Source organism: Drosophila subpulchrella, chromosome X (genome assembly GCF_014743375.2).
Source record: "Drosophila subpulchrella strain 33 F10 #4 breed RU33 chromosome X, RU_Dsub_v1.1 Primary Assembly, whole genome shotgun sequence".
Taxonomy (NCBI): Eukaryota; Metazoa; Arthropoda; class Insecta; order Diptera; family Drosophilidae; genus Drosophila; species Drosophila subpulchrella.
In genome coordinates this window covers 19,915,282-19,928,982 of record NC_050613.1, presented here as the reverse complement: position 1 = coordinate 19,928,982, position 13,701 = coordinate 19,915,282, and the positions used below count along the sequence as shown (strand labels likewise).

The 13,701-nt window shown below is 44.7% G+C and overlaps 3 protein-coding genes across 6 annotated transcripts; all 3 read left to right on the top strand.

Annotated features, from left to right (window-relative positions):
* Nucleotides 1-656: 656 nt before the first annotated feature.
* On the top strand, nucleotides 657-1,348 carry LOC119558017. The gene is made up of 2 exons (XM_037871129.1): nucleotides 657-844; nucleotides 1,014-1,348. Exons 1-2 carry the CDS (start codon nucleotides 679-681, stop codon nucleotides 1,322-1,324), a joined length of 477 nt encoding a protein of 158 aa, XP_037727057.1. The 5' UTR covers nucleotides 657-678; the 3' UTR covers nucleotides 1,325-1,348.
* Nucleotides 1,349-1,503: 155 nt separating this feature from the next.
* LOC119558016 lies at nucleotides 1,504-2,855 on the top strand. The gene is made up of 4 exons (XM_037871127.1): nucleotides 1,504-1,655; nucleotides 1,825-2,002; nucleotides 2,251-2,463; nucleotides 2,519-2,855. The coding sequence occupies exons 1-4, from the start codon at nucleotides 1,653-1,655 to the stop codon at nucleotides 2,761-2,763; spliced, it is 639 nt and encodes a 212-aa protein (XP_037727055.1). The 5' UTR covers nucleotides 1,504-1,652; the 3' UTR covers nucleotides 2,764-2,855.
* Nucleotides 2,856-2,913: 58 nt separating this feature from the next.
* Nucleotides 2,914-12,832, top strand: LOC119558013 (armadillo segment polarity protein). 4 transcript variants are annotated; one of them, XM_037871123.1, is made up of 7 exons: nucleotides 2,914-3,040; nucleotides 4,557-4,616; nucleotides 6,974-8,613; nucleotides 8,679-8,879; nucleotides 8,940-9,212; nucleotides 10,257-10,353; nucleotides 12,050-12,832. In XM_037871123.1, the coding sequence occupies exons 2-7, from the start codon at nucleotides 4,586-4,588 to the stop codon at nucleotides 12,337-12,339; spliced, it is 2,532 nt and encodes an 843-aa protein (XP_037727051.1). In that variant the 5' UTR covers nucleotides 2,914-3,040; nucleotides 4,557-4,585; the 3' UTR covers nucleotides 12,340-12,832. The 4 variants fall into 4 exon arrangements, with proteins under 4 accessions (XP_037727051.1, XP_037727050.1, XP_037727053.1 ...); XM_037871122.1 differs by lacking the exon at nucleotides 2,914-3,040 and adding an exon at nucleotides 3,362-3,501; XM_037871124.1 differs by lacking the exon at nucleotides 2,914-3,040 and adding an exon at nucleotides 4,107-4,200.
* The last annotated feature ends 869 nt before the right edge of the window (nucleotides 12,833-13,701 follow it).

Here is a 13,701-nt window from a genome sequence, read left to right as displayed (position 1 = left end):
TTAAGCCTGAAAAAAGCTATGAAGTTGTAGAATCGCTATGAAATTTGGTATGTACATAGGTGGATTGAATAAATTAAAAAAACTATTTTCAGGACAGAAAATGTCTATCCCTTACACCTTGGACATCACGAGGCACCCATCTCTTTTGATATCCAAGCTATTTCTCATCACTGGCCAACTTCATTTTGCTTTCTCCTGACCCAATCGCACACATTGTGGACACCCCGAAGCAGCAACTGCTGGGGGCAATTCGCCCGACAGGCGCCTCTGACGTTGGCGGAACTGTGATTGTGGGTCACACCACCACCGACACCCCGGCAGACCCACTCCTGCTCCTTGGGAGTCGTGTCGTGGGGTGCGTCGTGGGGATGCGTGTGCAGTATTGGTAACATTGCCTGCCATCCGGCAACAATGGGAAAACTTTAATGAGTACAAGTTGCTGCCAAAACGGAAAGACAGCCAGGCAGAGAAGGCGGCAGGCGGTAGGCAAGCGGATTGTCGGACGGACAGGTGTCCTTGCTGTAGCGTAGTCCGCAGCCAAGTCAAACGAACCGAGCACGCCACGGGTTGCGGACGAATTCCTTGGAGATTCTAATAGAGAGACAGCTCCTTCGGGGAGGAGCTCCTGGAACAGGAGTAATAGTGAAAGTGCTAGTAGGGTCGGGGTGAAGGAGCACCATGAAACCAGCACTCGAGACCACCGACGAGGGCGAAGAGGATGGCGAAGGGCAGGATCATCACGAGGGGGATCCCCGGCCGCTGCCCTACGACTTCGAAAAGGAGCTGATCCAAAAATCCAATCGATACATTCGACTCTACGAATCCTTTGTTCCTGTGAGCCAAGGTATGGGCATATAATTTCCATAATGCGGTGCAACTAGTGTTTCTATAAAAAGTAAAAAATATATCTTAATTATTTTGAATCTTGGATCCTCCTTTTTCAATTCGTAACTTTAGTTAGTAAGCTTTTGTGGGCTATATGATTGTGATGATGATCCCGTCCTGATTTCCAGTCCATCCACTGACCCGAAAGTTCTACGCCCAGTACGAGCAACGTCAGCCTCCAGATCCGTTGGCATACCTGCGCCACACCTGGCCGGAGAAGCAGCTGGAGCGCCAGAAGCAGCTGGCGAAGGCTGTTCCTCTCCTGGAGTCCCAGGTTTACGGGTGGCTGCCGCTTCAAAGTGGCGAGCGCGCTGCAAATCTCAACTTTTTACATGCCCCAAAATTGCGCTGTGGCATGACTGTTCATGGGGAGCGATTGATTGCCGAGAGGATTACGGCGCGACCTCCTTTCAACGGACTTAGATTCCTGCTCCACTAATATACCGTGGGATAATTATTCAGTTAATTTTGAATATGTGTATTGTCTTTTTGGTTATAGAATGCAGAAGAATATTGTTAAAAGTTTCAAGGTACTTAGAAACCATAATTTAAATGTTTTTTCAAAAAATTCCGATTCGGGGGTTAATTTGAATTTCTTGGGAAGGTGGCAACGCCGCCTCGATGAGTTTTGTTTCAGGGTTGAGTTGTCGATACTTTTTTGTTTACTTATTAAAATTTAATTGGCGAAATAATTTGGAAAACAAACTTGTTTTATCACCGGTAATGAACACGCCGACCGCCTGAGATTTTCGCAGCAGCCGCTCAACATGGTGAGTGTATGTGGTGCTTGGCAGCTCCGGAGGAGTCCATAGAATACACAATATATGGCCGGGAATCGCGAGTCAAAGGTCGCGTTCGATGGCCTCAGCCGGCACTTAATCACTTTCGATTTCTACGCCATGTACTAAATATTATTGATCTGATCTGATCGCTTTGCAGGCTCACTCGAAGAAGGCGCGTAAAGCTGCCAGAGATGCGAATGCCCAGAAGTCTACAGAACCGAACACAGAGGAAAACCCGGTGCCCAAAAAGGAACAAAACCCAGACGATCATAGTATAGGATCCCCCACAGCGGACCAGTTTTTGGAAAGTTTACTCCAGACCCTCTACAAGTCATGTATGTACTTATGTCCGTCAATTAAAAGGAAATTTCCAAAACTGACTTAAAAATTAAGTTATGGAGTAGCCAAAATTAGTTCTTTACGGTTGTTAACCTTTTGTTTTACATTTTATTTGCGTTATTTGTCGAAACCATAACTCAGTTTATAAGGCAGTGATTCATTGACTTGAATTTGCTGAAAGTATATTTAAGATTTTTATAGGGATTGTTATTAAAGCTAATCTAATACTCTACCTATCGCGCAGGGCTTCAGGTGCGTCGCCTAGCCGAATTTGTGATGTCCGAGCTGGGCGGAAATGATTTCCTGGAGGCCATTGCGGCCTGGTGCGCCCGGAATCCACATATTGCCATCTGCCTGCTTGCTGGCGGTCTTGTCTTCATACTCCCCTTCCTCATAATCTTTGGCTTCGGAATAGCCACCATGGTGATGACTTTCACTGGTCTGCTGGTACTAGAAGGTGGGTTCCGAAATATAATTTCTTAGAGTCTTACTTCAAAGTTCTACCCTTGCAGGCACACTTCTCACTATCGTGTCCATGGTGTTCTTCGTCTGCCTGGGCGGATTCATCATCGTTGTTCCTCTGTTCGGTGTCGCCGCTGTGGCTGCCTATTTTGGCTTCGCCCAGGTCTATGGGCTGTACGACGGCATGGAGCGCCAGAAGAGCGCTTTGATCAAGTTCGTCAGGGATCAGCGCAAGATATACGATCCTCCGCCCGCCCCTGTGACCATTTCCGAGGAACCCACTTCGACTTCATAAGCCCTTTTTGCTTGCCCAACAAACAGTTATTAAATAAATAAAGACCAGTGCTTGGATGTTTCCTAAATTTAAGTACATTCTAGTTCAAAAATCGCGCCTAGATTGTTTTCTTTTTTTGTAAAACAAGTTGGCAGCCTCGTGCGGGGGAGAAGTAATCGGCTATCAACTCATCGCCCATGTACACAGTTTTCATTCGGAGATCTTTCGAATTTTAAGATTTTAGTGCGTTTGAACAACAGAAACCTGCCTTTGAGCAGACAAAATTACTTTCGACGTGGTAAGTAGTGTGAAGTAATAGACATTTTGGCAGTTTGGGTCAGTAAAGCGGTAGTTTTCACATAAATTCGAGTTGCCAAACACCCACACGCACACGCAGGTGCTTGTGTGGGTAAATGTTTATACAAGATAAACGGCTGAGAAAGATTACAAATCTGGTACAGGAATTAATAATAAATTCAGGGAAAATAACTAAATATTAATGAACGATATCGGTTTGCATAAAGTCTGAGATTTCGCTAGAATTCCTGGAATTACAAAATGTTTGAGACATTCCACTGACCTATCGACTAACGCCTATCGGGTTATCGGAGCAGCAGAGTGCCATCTCTAGTTGGGTCTCTGCTTTGTCGCATATACACAGTTTTTTTCGAGCAGAGGCAGTTCTCCGTTAACTTGTGTTTCAGTGCGTTTTAAATAAATAAATCCTGCTTTAAAGCAGACTTAAATCCCTAGGACGCGGTGAGTAATGAAGGTGGATAATTAAATCGCTTCGAAAGCCAGGATTTATGTGGCATGGAAGGCTGAAAAGCAAGGGCAAACAATAGGCGCGGGGGCGGTGGGAAGGGGCAGTGTCTCTGTGTGTGTGTGAGAGCGTTGGAGCTGGATACACACAAACGGCATTTTTATGTATTCTCCCTGCAAACCGTGCGCTTGTTTTGCTGCGCTGCTCGCTGGAATGTAAACAATGCCGCAGACAGGAAATCGTGTTTGTCCGAATTAAAGGCTCATTATCGCAGGCTATTTTATCTAATCTATCCAGTCCGTAATTGGAATTGGAATTAGAACCAGAATCCTGTGCCGTACGTGTGTGTGTGTATGTGTGTATTCACAATCTGGCTGATATGTGGCAACTCTGCGCAGCATTGCATTTGTGTGCTGCACTGCGGCCCCGGCCCTTTACTTTCTCTCCCTCGCACTCTTTCTCACTCCCCCTCTCAACTCCCCTCTCCCTTGCACTCGCCGTGTTGCAAGTGCTTCGCGTTTCGCTCTCCGCTTTCCGATTCTGTTCCGTTTTAACGAGCGTGCTGGTCGGTCGCATTTTCCGCTCCGCCTTTTTCCAGAAGCTGCAAGTGAAGAATAAATTATTTTCTGTTTTGTTTTTTTTCTTAGTGCATGAGATTTGAAAAAGTGCCAAACATAGTAATTAAATAACTCAAGGTTCGTGGCCGAAGTCTTCGGCAGGTAGACAATACATACACACACACACACACAGGGGCACGGAAATTTCTACCTGTGTGTTTGTGGGCTTGTTTGGTATACGCAGCATATTTTGTTGTATTATGCTGCGGCATCCCAAAGCGGAAATGAGTTAAAAGCAAATAAAATTAGTGACTAGCGGGCGATTATTGCGTCTGTGAGATGTCTGCAGAAAAACATGGAGTTTGTGCCAATCCGTGAACTCTCGGTCTTCACTTTAGTTTCTTGTTCTCACACCAACACACACTCTCACACCAACTCCGCGTTAACTGTTAAACAAATTACTCATACACATATTTCCCGTCTCTTTCTTCCAGGTGTGGTGTAAAGCGCCTTAATCACCAAGATGAGTTACATGCCAGCCCAGAATCGTACCAGTAAGTATTCCAACGAGCGGTGCTTTTACCGTTTATAGTATAGTATAGAACTCCACTTCCAAGAAAGTATTGAAAATGGGATCCATATTGCGGAAGCACTGAGGAAAATCTCGTCAACTTTCTATTCCTGTTAAACCCCATCCGAATTCTGCCAGAAACAGTCTTGGATTTCCAGAAATATATAAATAAATAAGATATAATGTTACGGTTTTTCAACAGACCTTGTAAATCCTAAAAGTACTTAGCCCATACAGAAGGGTTGCATTGTTTCCTAGAAGTAATTATCTCCTGTAACGTAATACAATAACAACAACCCCCTCCTTTGCCATGATAATTGAGAGATGCGAAGCTTGTTTTTGACAAATTTCCCAAATGTGACATAAAGTATTTGCTTTTGTCATTTGTTTTTGATGCTCCCTTTGTTTGCATTCGGAAATATATAGGCTAACTACTCGATCCCATCCACCCCAGATGGATTATTTATGTCCGTCCTGTGAGCTGCCCACATTTACATACTTGTTAATGCTTGAGCATACACCATTGGGTTGTGGATGATCTTTTTTCTGTGTGACAAGAAGCAACCACCAGAGGTATATCCTGTGTCCTTACCCTAACCACCGAAAATAACTGTTCCTGCTCCTTTGGATTTTGCAATTTACAATTTTTTTATGACGACGCAGCTAAAAGGGAGAAGGAAGGAAGATGCTTCCCTCCCTCTTGCTTCCGCGCGCTCCTTTCAACCACTTCATTTGCTATGTGCAGGGGCGTACGACAGAAATTAATAAGGGGGGGATGGACATTGTAAAAGTAATATTCATATGTGTATCTTAAAATTATTTAGTTTGAAATATGTATAACTGGGGAGTGTATTTTATTTTTTCAAATTTTATTTAAATATTCGTCTCTATAATTGTGAAAACCCTATTCATACGCCACTGCTTGTTATCCTTTGAAACTTTATTCCCACTTCCACTCACGCACACACAGTACTCGTGTACTTGCACGTGGCCATCCAGCCCACTCTCCCGCTTTCCCGGCACGGGACCTTATCCTCCCTCTCTGTCTTCCAATCTCATTTTCGACTTGGCTGCACATTTTCTTCAGCATTTTCCTCCTTTTTTTTTGTGGTGCTGCTGCTGCTGCTGTGCAGAATTTAATTAGTAAGCGGCAACTTCCACTTAAAGGCTCCGTCCCCCAATCCCATTCCTATTCCCGGTTCCATTCCAGCCGCACTCCGTACTCCGTACTCCTTACTCCTTTCGAGTGTGTGGCCCACTCGAGAAATAAAGCGAAAGAAAAAGCGCTTAATCGATTTGGGAAATGAAACGAAATGGGATTACAGTCATACGTGCTTGTAGCGAACTGAATTGTGAATAGCTGATTGAACCTTTAATTTCGAGACACAAAATGGAAATAATAACAATTGTGATGCAAGTTAAGCTACAAGCCTTAAATAAGTATTTTATTTTATTTTCTAAATAAGTTCCCAATCAAATTTTGCTTGAAGTTCTTAAGTACATCAATACAAATTGAAAAACGTTCTTTGTTGGAAAAGATATTCACCGTTTCGTCTTTCGTTCCGCGATTCCAGTTAATGCAAACTCATGGATTGTTCAATTCATAAAGGTTTCACTGTAGTATTAAAGAATCGCGTGGCCGGATGAAAGGTGGGAGTTTGAAATTGCGAATGCAAATGCATACAAAAGGGGCGTGGCCGCACTGTGTCCACGCATAAGTAAAACAACAAAGGCAAAAAGCTGGGCCTGAAACGGCATAATTAAGACAGAAGTGGCAAACAAAACGCCCCACGAATCCTTTTTGCCGGATCCTCTCATGTGTGAGCATCGTGACCCCCTTCCCCGTGCCCCTCATCCGCTCTAAACTTTGTGGGAATATCCTGCAGCGTTCAATTTGTCACGCTTCAAAGTTTTCCCTTTGCAATTTTTTTTTGCCCCGCATGCCTGGGATGCTGCCCACTTTGCTGTCAGTCGCTGTCGTTTTCCATTTGGCCATCCTTCAAGAAAAAATGGAAATATGCAAATGGTTTGGAGAGGGTTAAAGAGGAGGGAGACTTTGAAACCAAACCCAAACCTAAGCCCAAATCCAAATCAGACGCCAGAGATGTAGATGCTGTGTTGCACTCAGTCTGATGGCCATGTTTTCCGTTGTCCTGCGCCATTCTTCCGCTTCAAAAGGCTTACAAAAAATAAATGATTGTCTGTATACATATATTGAAGCTGGAAATACTCCTTTGGTTCTTATTTTGGTAGACATTTAAATTTAAATGATATCGCCTCTTATTGAGATTAGACATTTTGCAACCCGCTCTTAAACACTTTTTAACCATTTCCTTGTAGTGTCGCATAATAATCAATACAATCCGCCGGATCTGCCACCGATGGTGTCCGCCAAGGAGCAGACTCTCATGTGGCAGCAGAACTCGTATCTGGGCGACTCCGGCATCCACTCGGGTGCCGTGACTCAGGTACCATCTTTGTCCGGCAAGGAGGATGAGGAAATGGAGGGAGATCCTTTGATGTTCGATTTGGACACCGGTTTCCCTCAGAATTTTACACAAGACCAGGTGGACGACATGAACCAGCAGCTGAGCCAGACGCGCTCCCAACGCGTCCGTGCTGCCATGTTCCCGGAGACCCTGGAGGAGGGCATTGAGATACCCTCCACCCAGTTCGATCCCCAGCAGCCGACGGCGGTGCAACGTCTATCGGAACCGTCGCAGATGTTAAAGCACGCGGTGGTGAATCTGATCAACTACCAGGACGATGCCGAGCTGGCCACCAGGGCCATTCCGGAGCTAATCAAGCTACTGAACGATGAGGATCAGGTGGTCGTTTCTCAGGCCGCCATGATGGTTCACCAGCTGTCCAAAAAGGAGGCCTCGCGCCACGCTATTATGAACAGCCCCCAGATGGTGGCCGCCTTGGTGCGCGCCATCTCCAACAGCAACGATCTAGAAAGCACCAAGGCAGCGGTGGGAACGCTGCACAACTTGTCTCACCATCGCCAAGGTTTGCTGGCCATTTTCAAGAGTGGTGGAATTCCGGCACTTGTCAAGTTGCTCTCCTCGCCGGTGGAGAGCGTGCTCTTCTATGCAATAACCACGCTGCACAACCTGCTGCTCCATCAGGATGGTTCCAAGATGGCCGTCCGCCTGGCCGGTGGCCTCCAGAAGATGGTTACGCTGCTGCAAAGGAACAACGTAAAGTTCCTGGCCATCGTGACCGATTGCCTGCAAATTCTGGCCTACGGCAATCAGGAAAGCAAGCTAATAATCCTCGCCTCCGGCGGGCCAAACGAACTGGTGCGCATTATGCGCTCCTACGACTACGAGAAGCTACTATGGACCACTTCGCGGGTGCTCAAAGTGCTGTCCGTTTGCTCAAGCAACAAGCCGGCCATCGTAGATGCCGGCGGCATGCAGGCGCTGGCCATGCACTTGGGCAACATGTCGCCGCGTCTTGTGCAAAACTGTCTGTGGACGCTTCGCAATCTGTCTGATGCGGCCACCAAGGTGGAGGGCCTTGAAGCCCTGCTCCAATCGCTCGTTCAGGTTCTGGGCTCCACCGATGTCAACGTGGTCACCTGTGCCGCCGGCATTCTCTCGAATCTGACGTGCAACAATCAGCGCAACAAGGCCACTGTTTGCCAGGTGGGCGGCGTGGACGCCCTCGTCCGTACTATCATCAATGCTGGGGATCGCGAGGAGATTACCGAGCCAGCCGTATGCGCCCTGCGTCACCTGACCTCGCGTCACGTGGACTCGGAGCTGGCCCAGAATGCCGTGCGTCTTAACTACGGGCTGTCGGTAATTGTGAAGCTACTGCATCCGCCATCCCGCTGGCCATTGATCAAGGCCGTCATTGGGCTTATACGCAATTTGGCCCTCTGTCCGGCCAATCACGCCCCGTTGCGCGAGCACGGGGCCATTCACCATCTGGTGCGGCTGCTAATGCGTGCCTTCCAGGACACAGAGAGGGTGAGTTAGTCTGTTAGACTGTAACTATTGGTGACATTATTTTTAATATTCTTGTACCTCTGCAGCAACGCTCCTCGATTGCCACAACGGGCTCGCAGCAGCCGTCAGCCTACGCCGACGGCGTACGCATGGAGGAGATTGTCGAGGGCACGGTGGGGGCACTACATATCCTGGCCCGTGAGTCCCACAACCGGGCGCTCATTCGCCAGCAATCGGTGATACCGATCTTTGTGCGATTGTTGTTCAACGAAATAGAGAATATTCAGGTGGGACTAAAGAACATTGTCGATGGTATCTTGAGTATACTAAATGGTTTCTGATTCTAGCGCGTGGCTGCTGGAGTTCTTTGTGAGCTGGCCGCCGACAAGGAGGGCGCCGAGATCATCGAGCAGGAGGGCGCCACTGGTCCGCTGACCGATCTCCTGCACTCGCGCAACGAGGGCGTGGCCACCTACGCCGCCGCCGTGCTCTTCCGCATGAGCGAGGACAAGCCACAGGACTACAAGAAGCGCCTGTCCATCGAGCTGACCAACTCGCTGCTGCGCGAGGACAACAACATTTGGGCCAACGCCGACCTGGGCATGGGTCCCGATCTGCAGGTGCGTGCCAAGTAGGCTAAGAAAATGCGCGGTCTCCGGTTTTCCGGCTTTTAAGCCCTTCCTCTTGTGTTCTAATAATTATTATAATTTGAAATCCAGCTCGAAAAGCGAACTCTGTACATAAAATTGTAAATTTGTAGAAAACTTACTCTAGTCAAGCATTATATAATGGAATATTCCATATTAAGTATCGACCTATATATCGCTTGCTTACGATTTCGATAACCCTTTTTTTGAATTTCAATATGATTTTGATTTTTACGTTCCGTTATTTGCTTTTCTTGTAAACCACGAATCGATAGAGCGTAAATGTTAGTCGATAAGTACATAGGTAGCTGTAGATGAACATCGACTATGAATACGGATTCCGATTAGTTCTCATCGTATTTTACCCCCTCCTCTAACCACATCCCCTACCTCTACCCCCATTCCACTTATCCCCCCCTTGCCCCCGTAAAAACAACCCCACCACAAACATACTTACATGAATTTAAATTTGTATATTCGCTGCGACATCACAATCTTTGTTTATGTTTATGATTATGATTTTGTAATTAATTCACCTTTTTTATTTACTTTTTGTTCTTTTCTTTTTTTCCTTTATGTTTACTTTGTGTGTGTAAAACCAAAAACAAAAAAATCACTATAAACACAACTGCAACGGTAAATGAACCGAAACAACCAATGACGGATAATCACTGCACCAAAATCTCACCAACAACAACAATCAAACAACACGACTCTCTCTGTTTCACTCTCGCCGAACCGCCCCGCCCGCCCGCTCCCACAACCAACCCACTCTCTCTCTCCCTCCCTTTCGCTCACATTCACTTGCAAACTGGCGTTTGCGCGTGTCTTCTTCTTTCCTAACAACTTTTCACTTCTGATCCATCCCAACAACAAATAAATGAAAACGAAACTGTAAAAAAAAAAAACAAAACAAAAAACATCCAATACACAATCTTACACGAACGATCACGCACATACTACACACGCACACCGACCGATAAACCGATAAACAAACACGAAATCGATCGATCACAGGATATGCTTGGACCAGAAGAAGCATATGAAGGCCTGTACGGACAAGGTCCGCCCAGTGTGCACAGTTCGCACGGAGGTCGCGCATTCCATCAGCAAGGTATGTATGTCATATGCATAAGAGACCCCGACTCCCAAAACCCGCCCGCCCCAAGAAGAAGAATCCCCGCATAACCACCCCATTAAAAGAAAAAATGAACTAACGGGAACGTTTACAGGTTCAGACAATTCGATAACTCCTTTTGGGTTCCGAGCCCGACCCTTTTACCCAGCATACATTTAATCGTTATCATGTCTGTTCATCATTGAAATAAGCACTACTTAATCGAAGCTAAAAACGTTAAGCTCACTTCAATTTCTTCAGTGTGAGCCAAACCTAACCCCCCCCTTTGCCCTTTTTGTACCGTGCCCCCTCGCTCGATCTCTATATATCTCTGTCTACCTGCTCGAAATCCCCCTAATTTCGTTACCCCTTAATTTCCACGGATGCATGCAAAGGAAATAAATAAATGTCCTCAGTTTTGCGTGCGTGTTGTTCGGTTATTTTACCATAGCTCCGCCCTTTTTCACTAGCAACTCCTCAAACTATGGTTTCCATTAGTGGAGAAATTAGAAACTAACCGGGAGAGGCATATATGTATGTACATACATACAGCTAATGCCCCACGTTGGGCGCCAATTATTCCTATCAGCAGTTTTATCGAACTTTATAATGTTTTGTGCCAGACGGTTTTCTGAAAAAGAAAAAAGACCCGATGTTACCCGATCACCATTCAAAAAGCCTGTTTTAAAGCTTCATAATTAAATTATTAAATATTGCTTCGCTACGTTGAGCGTCAATATTTTTGAATTTAAAGAATAATGGGCAGTCCTCAAATGGAAAAGAATATAAGTTCCCTATAACTTTAACCGAACAAAGTTTAGACTTTTGACACGTAGCTCGAAGATCTTGGCACAACACACACAAATAATGATCACCCACAAATAACAACAAAGTGCAAATCTGTGAAGAAAGGAGGATACCAATGTCAAAAGAGTTTGTTTCTATCTTTCATTATACTCCCCTCATAGCCGTGATATACCTACATATATCATCAATTGGACGAGAAAGATGAAACAACATTTACGTTACACTAATAATTTTAAATATTTATCCTTTTGTATACATCTCTTGCGTTTGATTTCATTAGAATGCATTTACAATTCAAGTTTCCCAGCAACGGAGAAACAGGAGTACTAAACTTTAGTTCGGTTCGATTCATTTTGCATGTCACGTAGCCTGCGATAATCGCATAGAACTAGTCACCTATATTCATATATCTTATCGTGTGTATATATACATAACTAGTTTCTAAGACGTGTGCATGCAGATTTGAGAGGACGAATTCCAATCGAATTTAACTGATCTTTGTCGTGACGTACTTTAGTTTTTGACATTTTAAGCAGCATTCAGCGACCGATTTATGTTGTTTTATACTTTAGGTCAATATGCCAAATGCAGCCGTATATAAGTGGAATCTTCATTTCGTTTGAATTGGAATAATTAAAAAAGTTGTGGATTTAAAAAAAATAAATAATATTATTTAAAGTACTTGATTGTTATAATATTGATGTAATTTGGCAAATTAATCGACTAAAACGAGATAGACATATAGATCAAATGAATGATGATGAATCCACTTTTTGAATGGCACACCAACTGCCAGTTGATGGCTGGTTGACTGGTTGATTAAGAATACTGTTCACTGATCACAATTTTCCCCCATTATTTTTTCACCACTCTCGTTTGTCCGCAGGATATGATACTCTACCAATAGATTCGATGCAAGGTCTGGAGATCAGCAGCCCAGTGGGCGGCGGCGGCGCTGGCGGTGCTGCCGGCAATGGTGGAGCGGTGGGCGGAGCTGGCGGCGGCGGTGGCAACATCGGCCCAATCCCGCCCAGCGGCGCACCCACATCGCCCTACTCCATGGACATGGACGTCGGCGAGATTGATGCCGGTGCATTGAACTTTGATTTGGACGCCATGCCGACGCCCCCCAATGACAACAACAATCTGGCTGCCTGGTACGATACCGACTGTTAGACGAGCCGCCGAGCTTAAGGGTAAGGGTCGAGAATCCAATCGACCCCAAAAGAAAAAAATAACAACACAAAACAACAACACACACACGAATCCCCCGTCCCAGCAATATAGCCCTCTTCCACCGGCTGTGACTCCATGGACTAGGGAGTACAGATGGAGCGATCACTAATCCCTGATCCCTGATCACCGATCACCGGTATTTGACTAGATCAACGAAAAGTGTTGATTTTGATTGACAAAGACGAGGAGGAGGAGGAGGATGAGGATGCTGCGGCAGGACGAAGACGAAGGCAACTATGAGGCCCGTGGAAGAAGGCTATTGTTCACACACCCCTCGACAAAACATACACACACTGGCATACATGCATATTATATATTAATTATAATGCGAACGCAACGGCAAGAACATATTATATGGCATTACATATTATCCACATAAACGAAATGGAAAATTAAACAAATGTTTGCAATAGAACTCGTACATTTCCCTTTACATGCTTTTTGTTATTTACTTAATCGGGGGTTTAACAGTGATGGAACTCATAGAAGTATATCACTTCAAAATCGGAATCCAATAACTTAAGTATTGTATTGTAAAAGTTTAGTTTAGTGTTCCCATTCTAAAAACCATTGGAAATACGAAAAGTGAAACTGAGAATGGAATAATACTTGATCCTCTTTTGAAAGCAATATTTGGATGGAGAATATTAGGAAATCCAACCACAATCTCATAGAGGTATTCCACTTAAAATTCCCATTCTGAAAGCCATTGCAAATACGTTTTTTTCAGATTTGGGCTCCCATTCTATTAGAAATACGGAAAAATCGAACATGAGAACGGGCTTAAATTTTGATCCTCTCTTAAAAGGAATATTTTATTATAGATCGTTAGAAAATTCAACCACAAACTCATAAAGGTATCCCACTTCAAAATAGGGATCCAATAACTCGAGTTATGGAATCTAGAAGTGCAGCTTTGGGTTCCCACTCTAAAAGCCATTGGAAATTCGAAGAAATCGAACATGAAAATGGGTTAAAATGACGACCCTCGTTTATAAGATAACATGTAATGTAGAATATAAGAGAATTCAACCACAAATTCATAGAGGTATCCCACTTTATAATCGGAATCAAATTACTCAAGTTATGGAATCTGGAAGTGCAGTTTTGGGTACCCATTCTAAAATCCATTGGAAATTCGAAGAAATCAACCATGAAAATGGGTTAAAATTTCGACCCTCGTTTATAAGATAAGGTTTAATGTAGAACATAAGAGAATTCAATCACAAATTTATAGAGGTATCCAGCTTCCAAATCAGGATCAAATTACCCAAGTAATGGAATCTGGAAGAGCAGTTTTGG

What these genes read in the sequence shown, in the direction of transcription:
- LOC119558016 (XM_037871127.1), top strand. An exon ending in CCAGACCCTCTACAAGTCAT is followed by an intron (nt 2,003 to 2,250) that starts GTATGTACTTAT and finishes CCTATCGCGCAG; the next exon opens with GGCTTCAGGTGCGTCGCCTA. An exon ending in TGGTCTGCTGGTACTAGAAG is followed by an intron (nt 2,464 to 2,518) that starts GTGGGTTCCGAA and finishes CTACCCTTGCAG; the next exon opens with GCACACTTCTCACTATCGTG.
- LOC119558017 (XM_037871129.1), top strand. Translation starts at nt 679, where the DNA reads ATGAAACCAGCACTCGAGACCACCGACGAGGGCGAAGAGGATGGCGAA. An exon ending in CTTTGTTCCTGTGAGCCAAG is followed by an intron (nt 845 to 1,013) that starts GTATGGGCATAT and finishes CCTGATTTCCAG; the next exon opens with TCCATCCACTGACCCGAAAG.
- LOC119558013 (XM_037871123.1), top strand. Translation starts at nt 4,586, where the DNA reads ATGAGTTACATGCCAGCCCAGAATCGTACCA. An exon ending in CCTTCCAGGACACAGAGAGG is followed by an intron (nt 8,614 to 8,678) that starts GTGAGTTAGTCT and finishes GTACCTCTGCAG; the next exon opens with CAACGCTCCTCGATTGCCAC. An exon ending in GCATGGGTCCCGATCTGCAG is followed by an intron (nt 9,213 to 10,256) that starts GTGCGTGCCAAG and finishes GATCGATCACAG; the next exon opens with GATATGCTTGGACCAGAAGA.